Genomic DNA, 12,340 nt, shown 5'->3' on the forward strand with positions numbered 1-12,340 from the left:
TTGGTTTAAGTAGACAAGTTATAGCTAGCTCCGAGTTTTCATTTATGTTCCATTAGTTTGCATTTAGTTTACTCGAGGACGAGTAAAGGTTCGGTTTGGGGAGATTTGATACGTGCATTTTATATAGCCTTTTTAGTCTTATTCTACACGTATTTCTATGCATTTTTATACCGTTATGTATTGCAAAATGCCCCGAATTGGCTACTTTGGTTTGTTTTGTCTGAATTGCAGAAATGAACCTGAAAGTGGTGAAACCGTACTCTTTTCGTCCTATTTAGCATGCATATTGAGGAGACGAGAATGTTAGAGCGAGAATTATGCTTTGAAGTGCGTGAAGGGTGGTCAACAAAGCAGTCAAAGTCAACTTGAGAGGCTGATAAGAAGAAAAGCACTCAATCGAGAGGTCTTGATGTTCGATCGAGTGGTTTGGAGGACACAAGAGGTCGATCGAGTACTTTTATTTACTCGATCGAAATGCTGGAAATTAGAAGTCCTCGATCGAGAAGGATATTTACTCGATCGAGAGGAATAGCTTGAGAAGACCTCGACCGAGTGGTTTGAATCAACTCGATCGAGAGGTTTTTGGTTTTATGCGGGCTTAGTGACCGGTGATTAGTTTTATTTCATTAAGTTTTGTTTTCCCTATTTAAGCATTTGCTAATTAGGTCATTAGTACGCCTTTATCATCTTAGAACTCTCTAATATTTCCTTCATACTCTTTACTGTAAACGTATTCTCCTTTCCTTTAATCTCTGCTTGGGTATTGGATTGATCTCTACGCCAGAATTCTCTTGATTGTAATCACTCTGCTTCCTTAATCTTAATCTAATTATTTGTTTGCTCTAATCCTTGTTCTCTCTTCGTATTAATTCTTCCCTAATTTAGTTTTTGCATAATTATTGTTGTTTTACAATGCCTTTCATTAGTATATTCATTATTATTATTGTTGACGCCATTAGTAATATGAGTAGCTAATTTCTCTCATGTTGGGATTAGGGAATCCATGGTAGGATTGTGACGATGTAGCGAATAGACTAGATGATTTATTTGTGAGAACCTGTACCCATAGCAATTTAACTGTAATACCGACTTAGTTGAGTGCACGCTTCTAAGTTATCTTTAATCTGGTTAAGTTTATTCCTGGATCGGAAGATTGGATTAAATAGACCTGCTATGAACAGTGGACTTCCCTAACGAGGACGAAAGTTAAGTTAGTGGAAATCTAGGATAGAAAGTGGACCGGAAGGACCTTTCTCTTATATTTCTTACAGTAAATTATCTAGGCTATTTGCAGCTGAGTTGATATACTACCATGGTGAACCAAAATCCTGGCATGCTTTCTCTATTTGATCATCTTTATTATATTTTCTCTCTTTATTGCTCTTGTTTAATCTCTCTTTCCCTTAATCCTTTATTAGTTTAGAAAACAAAAATCAAACCCCCCATATTGTAACCTATTTAGACGGGCCTTTAACAGATATCTTGCCTCCCTGAGGAGATCGACCCTGCTTATCACTAGCTTCTTTGTTAGTTTTAATTAGGTTTATTTTTGGTATGAAAACGACAGTATCAGTCACTACGTAGGTGGTTACAAGCAAGGGTGAACGATATTAACAATGTGGTATGATGGGATGAATGATATGGTTGTTGCTAGACTCTTGCATGCTATGAAATTTCATGTGTAGGGATGAGTTTACATGTCTTGACATCTCTTGGAAAGTGATAATCCCAATCCCTTGATGCATATTATACGGTTATCTAATGCTTGATAGAGTTATTGTTAGTATATAAATGGCAACATTTCGGCAAGGTAAGTGCGAGTGTGGATGTAGGGAGTAAGGATCGACAACCTTGGTGTTGTATGAGCTAACTTGGGATGAGTCACCGATAAGTGGTGGACTCCCGAACCTTGTATTGTCTTGCAGAAAATCCGTAGATAAGCTCTTAGTGAGTATTTGAAACCCAACGGGGTCACTTGACCGAGTGCGAGTGCCAACTCGGCCGAGTAAGCGAGCAGTCGACCGAGTGGACCCTCGACTCGACCGAGTGGAACTGGTTCCAGGGGGTTATGCATTCTGGTAAACTCGTAACTCGACCGAGTGGGTCATCCACTCGACCGAGTGCACTCGACCGAGTGGGTTCACACGGGTTTAGTTACTCGGCTTAAAGCCCTTATTTTTCCCCAATTTCCCATTCTCATCTTCATACCTTCATATCTTCATCCTTTCCAATACCAAAAAACCTCCATTGTTGCTCTAACTAGCTTGGAATTTGTCGGGCCCAATTTAGCCTGGACCGACCTCAGTCTAGCCTGGCATAATTAGGCTGAGTAGGGCAACCAAGGTCCGGACAAATCTGAATACTATTTGACAAATGAAATATATTCCAGGGCAGGTAACCTGTTAAACCTTGGAAGAAAACTCTGCTGGCAAGAAAGGAAAGCATAGAATAGCCTGGCAGAGCTCTTAAGCAGGCCAGATTGAATTATCAAGCAACATAACGGTTACATAAAGGGAAATGTTCATGTCCTAATTTCATGGAAGACCTAGTCCAACACCAGAAGCATTTTATTCTCACATATCAGATCGTGTAAAACATAACAAAGCCAATGTTGTTGAAGAAGACTAAGTCAAGCGGATTAATAGGGAATGCGCCCTATTTTTCAGCAAGCAGTTACCAACGGCCAAGAGAACGTTGAGCAGCATCCAACGTTAGCATTTGAGAAGTATAAATAGCATCATCAAACAACTCCAGATCAGCACCTTATTCTAGGCATGACCGGTCTGAAGTCAATATGGCACAAGAATGCAAAGGTAACCTTTCTAGCCTACCAACTATTCCTGAATATAACTTCTCTATAAATACTGTAAGGTTAATCAAATGCATGGAGGATTTGAGAGACACAGTCAGATGGCCCAAGAAATCAGACAACCCCAGGAAGGACCCTTTAAGATGGTGTGACTTCCACCAGGACATTGGACACGCCACAGAAGAATGCATTCAGCTCAGGAAACATGTGACGTACCTCCTAAATAAAGGCTACTTGAAAGATCTGATCCAGCAACCCAGAGGCAAAGATGAAGGATCAGGCAAAAGAGATCCAGGGAACAACAAGGATCCTCCTCCTCCTCCCCCCATCTACGAAGTCAAATTCATAAACGGAGGCTCAGAAATATGTGGCTTGACCAGTTCAGCAGCCAAGAGAGTTGCCAGGGAGTCAAAACTTCGATCTCCTTTCAGATCTAAATCATTACTCGCTGTTACATTTGATGACTCAGACTTGCAGGGAGTACCAGATCTGCACCATGACAGCCTGGTGATTACCATGCAAATTAGTACAGTAAAGATGTCAAGAATCCTAATAGACGGAGGCATCTCAATTAACTTAGTGATGATAGACATCCTTAAAGCTATGAATAAATGAAGAAAAAATCATCAAGAAGTCCAGTGTCCTGGTTGGGTTTAGCGGAGAAACAAAGAGTACCCTGGGAGAAATCAACTTGCCAACTTATGCATAAGGAGTAGCATCCTATGAAAGATTCGGAGTCCTGGATTGCCTATCCTCGTACAACGTAATCCTGGGCAGATCTTGGATCCACAACGTCAAAGCCATCCCATCAACATACCACCAGTGTGTAAAGATACCAACTGAATGGGGGGATAACCACCATCAGAGGAGAACAGAAGGCAGCTCAGGAATGTTACACTCAGGCTTTGAAACCTTCAAAGTCAGGTAAGTCCCTTACATAGCAATTAAAGTCTCCTGTCAGGAGTGAATATATAGCCCAATCACAGATGGAAACAGGAGAGGTCATCCTAGACCAAGAATATCCTAACAGGAAAGTACTTGTGGGATCTGATGCACCTGACTCAGTCATGCCTAATCTGGTCAGCTTTCTTAAAACAAGATGTCTTGTTTTGCTTGGTCACATTTTGACATGACTGGTATAGATGCTGACATCATAACTCATAAGTTAAATATTGACAAGTCATTTAAGCCTGTATAACAAAAAAGAAGAAAATTTGCTGCAGAAAGGAATGAGATCATCAACCAAGAAGTCGACAAGCTACTAGACATGGGAATGATCAGGGAAGTGATGTACCCTGACTGGCTAGCCAATGTGGTAGTCGTCCAGAAGAAGAACGGCAAATGGAGAGTCTGTGTGGACTACACCGACTTGAACAAAGCCTGTCCAAAAGATCCATTCCCCTTACCACATATTGATGCAATGGTAGATGCCACCGCAGGCCACGAGATGCTAACATTCATGGATGCTTCAAGTGGATTTAATCAAATAAAGATGCATCCTCTGGACCAGGAGAGTACAACCTTCATTACCGAAAGAGGAGTATATCGCTATACTGCCATGCCTTTTGGATTGAAAAATGCAGGGGCAACCTACCAAAGGCTAGTCAACATGATGTTTAAAGATCAAATTGGAGACACCATGGAAGTCTACATTGATGATATGGTAGTCAAATCAAAGAAAGCAGAGGACCATGTCAAAGACCTGGAAGTGGCATTCCAAATACTGGAAAAATTCAACATGAAGTTAAATCCGTCCAAGTGCCACTTCGGAGTCTTAGCAGGCAAGTTCTTGGCTATATGGTGACAAAAAGAGGGGTCGAAGCCAGTCATGAACAGATCAAAGCTATCCTGGAGCTGGAACCACCAAAAAATGTCAAGGATATACAAAAATTGTCAGGAAGAGTAGCCGCCCTGAATAGATTCATTTCCAAATCATCAGAGAGATGCAAGTCATTTTACAACCTGCTCAGAAAAAACAAAGACTTCTAGTAAGCTCCTGACCACCAGTCAACCTTTGAAGACCTGAAAGCATATCTAGTCTCACCTCCCTTGCTGGCCAAGCCAGTCAAAGATGAACCCCTGACGGTATATCTATCAGTCACTGAGACTGCGGTCAGTGCAGTCCTGGTCAAAAAAATGGACGGACAACAACACCCGGTTTACTACGTAAGTAAAAGTCTACTAGATGCAGAAATGAGGTATGGTTTACTTGAAAAGTATGTTTTGGCTTTAATTATGAGTTGCGCTAAATTGAGACCTTATTTTGAAAGTCACCCTATAATAGTTAGGACCAACCTACCTATCAAGTCTGTCCTTAGAAAACCTGAACTGTCTGGACGAATGTGCAAATGGTCAGTCCAGCTTAGCACCTATAACATAACCTTTGAACCCAGGACAGCAATTAAGTCGCAGGCATTAGCAGATTTTGTGGCTGATTTCAGTCCTACCCTTGAGCCTGACCTAATAAAGGAACTAAATAGACTGACCAACGACCAGACAAACCTAGAATGGACCTTGTTCGTCGATGGTGCAGTTAATATGAGGGGCATTGGCCTGGGTGTAGTACTAAAATCGCCACAGGGGGATAAGATAGTACAGGCTATAAGTTGTGCATTTGAAGCTACCAATAATGAAGCTGAATATGAAGCCCTAATAGCTGGGTTAAAGGTATGTATCGACCTTGGTGTACAAAATCTAAAGGTACGTACTGATTCCCTCCTCATTTCAAATCAAGTAAATGGAGTTTATACTGCAAAAGACTAAAAAATGATGCTCTACCTAGAAGCTGTGGAAAATTTAAAATGCAAATTTCGCAATTTTAATATTGATCAAATACCCAGGGACTTGAATACCCAGGCCGACGCCCTAGCCGGCATAGGATCTAATTTCAGTCCCCCTGATTTTGATAAGATCCCCATTATACATTTATTGGAACCTGCAATAAATAAACAAGATGAAACCTTTCCAATATATGTTGCTAATTCATGGACAAAACCTTACTACGAGTGGCTCCAGCAGGGAATCTTACCCCTGAACAAGCAGGATGCCAAAGCACTTAAAATCAAAGCTGCTTCATACACCATTATTAATGATGTGCTTTTCAAGAGATCGCAGGCTGGACCGTACCTCAGATGCCTAGAACCGCAAGAAGCTGAACAGATATTATCAGAAATCCATGAAGGACACTGTGGCAATCACAAAGGTGGCAGAAGTCTAGTAAGCAAGGTACTTAGGACATGCTACTTTTGGCCTACACTGAGAGCCGACTGCCTGGAATTTAGTTCTAAATTCAAAGCCTGTCAAATTCATGGACCATACATCCATCAGCCATCCGAGGAACTACATTCAATCTCTGCCCCCTGGCCGTTCATGAAATGGGGCATGTACATAGTAGGCAAATTACCTCAAGCACCTGGACAGAAAGTCTTCATGCTAGCAATGACTGACTACTTCTCCAAATGGATAGAAGCAGATTAATACAGGCAAGTCAAAGAGAAGGATGTCATATCATTCATCAAACGCAATATCATATGTAGATATGGGATACCTTCAGAAATAGTTTGTGACAATGGCACGCAGTTCGCGGGAAAAAGAACAGCAGCTTTCTGCGCACAATGGAATATCAACCTGGTAACATCCACACCAGGCTACCCAAAAGCCAACGGTCAAGCGGAGTCCAGAAACAAAGTAATAATTAGTTGCCTGAAGAAAAAGTTAAAAAGAAGAAAAGGCAGATGGGCTGAAGAACTCCTCATTGTCCTCTGGGCTGACCGGACTATGCCTAAAACAACCACAGGCCAAACCCCGTACTCCATGGTCTATGGTTGTGAAGCAGTGATCCCAGCAGAAATTGATATTCCATCAGCCAGATGTAGCCTGAACACAGTAGCAGACAACACTTCCCTGATGGAGGACAGTTTGGACTTAACAGAAGAATTAAGAGATGCAGCCAACATCAGATTGGCAGCCTACCAGCAAACAGTGGCCAAAAGTTACAATAAAGAGTGTCAAGGCCAGAGTATTCAGAATAGGAGACCTTATTCTCAGAAGAGTTTTCCCAAATACTAAAGAGGAAAATGCAGGCAAACTGGCTCCAACCTGGGAAGGTCCTTACCTGATCGACTCAATCGTCGGTCAGGGCACCTACAGGCTATAGACCCTGGACGGCGAGATGATTCCAAGAGCCTGGAATGTTGCACACTTAAAATTATTTCACATATAAAATGCACTCCTCAGCCCAGGTAAAAACCTTTACTTTACAGTTTTGCCTGGCCTGATATGAAACTACGTGTATGATACTTGTTGTTACATGAATAAATATCCTACATGTTTTATCTTGCTATACGCCTGATTATTTGTTAATATGAAATTCTCTTACTCTTTAAATTTTATCAAATTGAATCTTGAATACTTGTTTACTTACACAGTGCATTCATTTAGTTCACACTCTACTTAAAAAAAATTTCAAGATTGAGGGCCACTCCATTGGCATACACACTACACATATGTAAAAATTATCCAACTTTCTGTTGCAAAATTCTCAAAATAGGCTTTAAAAATACTGAGCTCAGTCCGAATAAACGGGCTAGGGGATACTCTCCCTGATTCGCTTGTCATAAATGGGCCATAAGCCCTCCAGACAGGCATGGGTTGTAAGCCCTCCAGACAGGCAAATACCCCACCCATAACACAAAAGTCTGGCCAGATCCAGCACGAAAGCCTAGCCAGATCTAGCACAAAAGCCTGGCCAGATCCAGCGCGAAGAAACTGGCCCAATCTAGTAGACTAACTGGCCAGATCCAGTATAAGTACAAATACTACAAAAACTATGACCTTACCCAAATACATCTAAAAAACACAAAACACAAATAGCAGAAAGCAAAATACTAATTAAAGGTCAATCAGACACAGCTGACCAACCACCAAAATATTCAACCCAGGGACTTTCCCCCTGGATGGGACCTACTCACCAACCTACATTAAAGAATAAAAATAAATATTCATTCCATGGACATCCCTCCTGGATGGGCCAAACCAAAAATAAAGATCTAAACTGGTTTCGAGTCAGACACTGACCCACAACCCTCCACCATTTCCTGATCAGTAGACCTCTCCTTGGAAAGAGGAGAGTCCACTTCTTCTTCCTGCCCCAAGTTGGCCAAGTCAGGATATTTGGCATCTAGAGCTGTCTCGTCCCGATCTGGATCCCACTTAGCCCTATCAGACTCAGGATCTCTCTTGACATCGATCCGACCTTTGCCAAAGAAATATTGGGCAGCATCAGCAAACCGTGCCTCAACCAACTCCTTTTCAGCACCACGTTCTTCATTTTTCTTCAACTGATCATGCATAGCCTGTCTCTCAGCTACCAAGCTCCCCTTTTACAGCTTCAAGCTCCCCTCTCACAGCTTCAAGCTCTTTCCTGACCGCTTTCTCAGCATTTTTGGCTGCCATCTCACAAGCCTGCGCATCCTTAGACGCTTCCCTGGCTGACCCAAGCAGGGACTGAAGTACTAATTCATTACCCCTGGACAAATGCAACTCGTGGTTAACCCTATCCAACCTCTCTTCCAAGCTGCTAATATTGGCATAAGCATCCCTCAGCTAGCAAGCACTAATCAACCCAGCATTTAAACCCTAAATAGAAGAAAGGAAAGCTTATTGACTAAGTCTAAAGAAAAAATCAGTACAAGGAAGACATAGTTATAATCAACCTCTTTGGCTTGAGAGGCAACGGCAGCAGCATTCGTCATGAGAGAGGTCAGGAAAGCCACAACCCTGGTAAAAGACTCAGCAGCATCACCAGATAACAGCTAGTTATCAATGTTAGCGGAAAAATCATTTATCTGTGCCCGGGAAGGTTCTATATCGCCAAACTGGGTAGTCACTCCCCTGATGCTCCTAATTGTCTAGGCCTGAATAGGCTCCTCCTCTCCCTCCGCCTCTTCAGCTATAACAGCCTCTCTTCTCCTTTTGGCCGCCTGAACGACCTCAGGACACACAAGTTGAGCTGGCTCTCTTTGAACCTGGGCATCAGAGACTAGAATATTGAGAGTTTTATCACTCCCACTGGCAGTAGCCTCCCGACTCTTGGACTGCTCAGAAATTTTGGCAGCCCCAGCCTTCAAATCAGCAGCACTAAAGCTAGCCAGCCTAGCATAAGATCTATATACTAGATAAATGAAAGAAACACGTATAAATTGCAGAAAATAAATTAGGGTTTTTTTTCTGAGAAATTAGGAAGATTTCTTAGAGAAAATATAGCAAACAAGAAAGAAGAAATTTGGTAAATGTTGAATTCATCCTCAATCGCATATTTATAGGAGGGAAAGAGTGGTTTGTTTAATGGTTTAAAAACCCTAGGAAACACAAATCTGTCAGCATGACATCATTGATAGCCGTTGCCGCATTTAACGGTCACAAGAAGTCTAAGAGTCCTCAAATAACTATGATTCTTTTTATTTTTTAGCCTGGTAAATTGACATCTCACCCTTGGCCGGATCTAGCAGGGATGAGATGTCAAGGGGCAATTGTTGGGTCCAATTTAGCTTGGACCGACCTCAGTCTAGCCTAGCATAATTAGGCTGAGTGGGGCAACCAAGGTCCGGACAAATCTGACTACTATTTGACAAATAAAGCATATTCCATGGCAGGTAACATGTTAAACCTTGGAAGAAAACTCTGCTGGCAAGAAAGGAAAGCATAGAACAGCCTGGCAGAGCTCTTAAGCAGGCCGAATTGAATTATCAAGCAACATAACGGTTACATAAAGGGAAATGTTCATGTCCTACTTTCATGGAAGACCTAGTCCAACACCAGAAGCATCTTATTCTCACATATCAGATCGTGTAAAACATAACAAAGCCAATGTTTGTTGAAGAAGACTAAGTCAAGCGGATTAATATGGAATGCGCCCTATTTTTCAGCAAGCAGTTACCAACGGCCAAGAGAATGTTGAGCAGCATCCAACGTTAGCATTTGAGAAGTATAAATAGCATCATCAAACAATTGTAAAGGAGGATGAATCAGTCATTATTATTTGCAGATTACTCACTACTTTCTCTCTTGCATTTTGAGTTTACATGCAATACTTGTACCCAGCCTAGATAAGAAATACAACTACATTATTTATCTCTTCATTCTAATCTATCTTACATTTATATTTTTACTTCTAATTTATTGAACTAGATACCCTGATCACGTAATAAATAAGCCAGATCTTTCCACGGAAAATCCTGCTAAAACAGAATTCATCCTATTTCTCCACCTTTCTCATCTAATCTCACTAATTTGGTCAAGGTAAGCTTATTCATCTTCTTCCACCTTTTTCCCCAAATTTGAATTTCTTAGATCTACTTCTAAATCCTTCAAGTTTTGTTAATTAATTATTCCTTTTGCTTAATTCATGGTACTAGTAAGCTTTTAATACCATTGTTGTTGATAAAAATCAATTTTTTGTAGAAAATTTTCGTCCACCATTGTAGAACTCGAAAAGTGTTGTTCTTGAGTCAATGATTGGATTTTGGTGATTTTTGTTGTGTATATTTGGACAACAAAGGCCTAACTTTTGTTGTCATAAATGGATTTTGTGTAATATGTGCAAATTTCGACTTAAAACTCCGTCTCAAATTTTTGAATTCTAGACAAGTCATGCCCAAATTTTGATTTTTAATGAGTAAAACATAGTTTAATCACCTTATAGGACTACTATCTTGGTTGATAATGTATTATGTAAACCAAAATGAAATCAATACTTTGTCTTAAAACTTGGGTGAAAACTCTTCTAAGTTCTTCTAAAATTCCCATGAATAATGCATTTTTGTGCCTTAATGATGATTTTCCTATGTTGTAGTATTGAGGATTTTGTGGTTACTACCACCTTATAAGAGGGATTAAAAGAAATTTTTGTCTCAAAGTCTTGAAAATTCGACACTAACCGTATCAAATTCTAATTTATACTAACTACTTGTGTTACTACGTGTTTGTTCAACTTGAAGAATTTCTTATGACAAAGAAGTATTTTACTCACCCGAATTCCTTTTAAATTTCGACAAACTAAATTTTTATTTCCACCAACTTTAACAATTTTTTGTTGACGGTGATTTCATGTAATCGCTTAAGGGAAACTTTAAAGTGTAGTGTGTCGTAGTTGAGTCAAAATTTGACAAGTCGGGTGATAAGTTAGGATAATACATGTAATTAAGGTCATGCTTAAACTCGTGTTATGTCATAAGGATCTTTAAATTCCGGAAAATAATTTTTGTAACATAAGAAAATTTTGGAGAGGTTAATTAAATTACAAGAAAACTATAATAGAAATCCCCTTTATTTGGTGTCTATAAATTGAGAAGTTGAGAAAATTCTATCCAAATTCAAAATTTGCTCCAAATTCTTACCGTTCTCGTTCCATTTCTTGCGTGATCTCCTCTTGTAGCATGGCAAGGAACGCTAGAACCGGTCGTGGAAGAAATGCTCGCCAACCTCAACAAGAAGCACCGCCCGCTATCACCCTCCCGGACTACCCGTCTATAGCTTTTGAGAGTGAGGAGCACCGGGACAAGTGTGAGGTCCTAGCCACTAGTAGGATGGCCCCGACTAAGTGCATGTCGGTAAGTGCCTTGGAAGCCCTAGGAATAGAGAAGGAGGTGCATAACATCTTCACGGTTCTTGGATTGGAGGGTTTATACACTTTGGAGGAGATAAGTTACCACAACCTCACCCTCGAGTTTTTGAGCTCCATCACCTATGACAAGGAGGCCCATAAGGTGCGTTTTAGGCTCAAGAATACCTCTTTCAACTTAGGTAGTGATGCTTTTACCGACCATCTAGGGGTGGGTAACCGAGTTGTAAGTCACCATGACAAGATTGAGAAGGACATGAAAGCTTCAAAGTATTACCACCTTTACACAAGCAAGGAAAAGGTTAGTGTAAATAACATGAAGACTAGTGATATTGAGCACCCATCCTAAATATTTTCTTGCGCTCCTTGACCAACCGCCTCTAAGGGAGGAGGGACCCGAGCAAGCTCAACTCTACGGAGGTATTGATCTTAAGCTCCTACCTTAACCCCCGCCATGAAAACCGTTTCCACTTCAATGTCGTGTCTTTGGTGTGTCTTGCCCTTACGAGGATGGCCGAGGTGAACCAATGCTCCTTAGATTGTGAAGCCTTGGTGACTCGATTGGCCAAGAACTTGTTAGCTTACGAACCGGGGGTGGTGGATGCACCCATGTCTAAAGAAGTGGTTTATTTTGATCTTGATTGGTTGAAAGCTAAGTCTTGGGTAGTAGATGGAGAGGAGGACGACACCTATTCTTGGAGGGTTGATGATGAGTGGTATATGAAGCTTCCCTCCGGCGAGGACCTACCCCCCCACTTCCCCTTTAGAGAGAGCGAGATTACCCCGCCCCGAGGCCCAAACGTATACCATCCCTAGTAACCTCACCTTTGACCTTGAGGATGCCACCGAGAAACGGGAGGCACCCCTGTTACCTCCCTCACCTCGTGCTCCCGTCGAACAAGCTCCCACAT

General features: G+C 41.2%; 1 protein-coding gene across 1 annotated transcript; it reads left to right on the forward strand.

The window, feature by feature from the left end:
- The first annotated feature begins 2,884 nt into the window (after positions 1-2,884).
- LOC141651047 (uncharacterized) lies at positions 2,885-3,424 on the forward strand. The gene has a single exon (XM_074458777.1). It carries the CDS (start codon positions 2,885-2,887, stop codon positions 3,422-3,424), a length of 540 nt encoding a protein of 179 aa, XP_074314878.1.
- Positions 3,425-12,340: the final 8,916 nt, after the last annotated feature.

Source organism: Silene latifolia, chromosome 1 (genome assembly GCF_048544455.1).
Source record: "Silene latifolia isolate original U9 population chromosome 1, ASM4854445v1, whole genome shotgun sequence".
Taxonomy (NCBI): domain Eukaryota; kingdom Viridiplantae; phylum Streptophyta; class Magnoliopsida; order Caryophyllales; family Caryophyllaceae; genus Silene; species Silene latifolia.

What these genes read in the sequence shown, in the direction of transcription:
- LOC141651047 (XM_074458777.1), top strand. Translation starts at nt 2,885, where the DNA reads ATGGAGGATTTGAGAGACACAGTCAGATGGCCCAAGAAATCAGACAAC.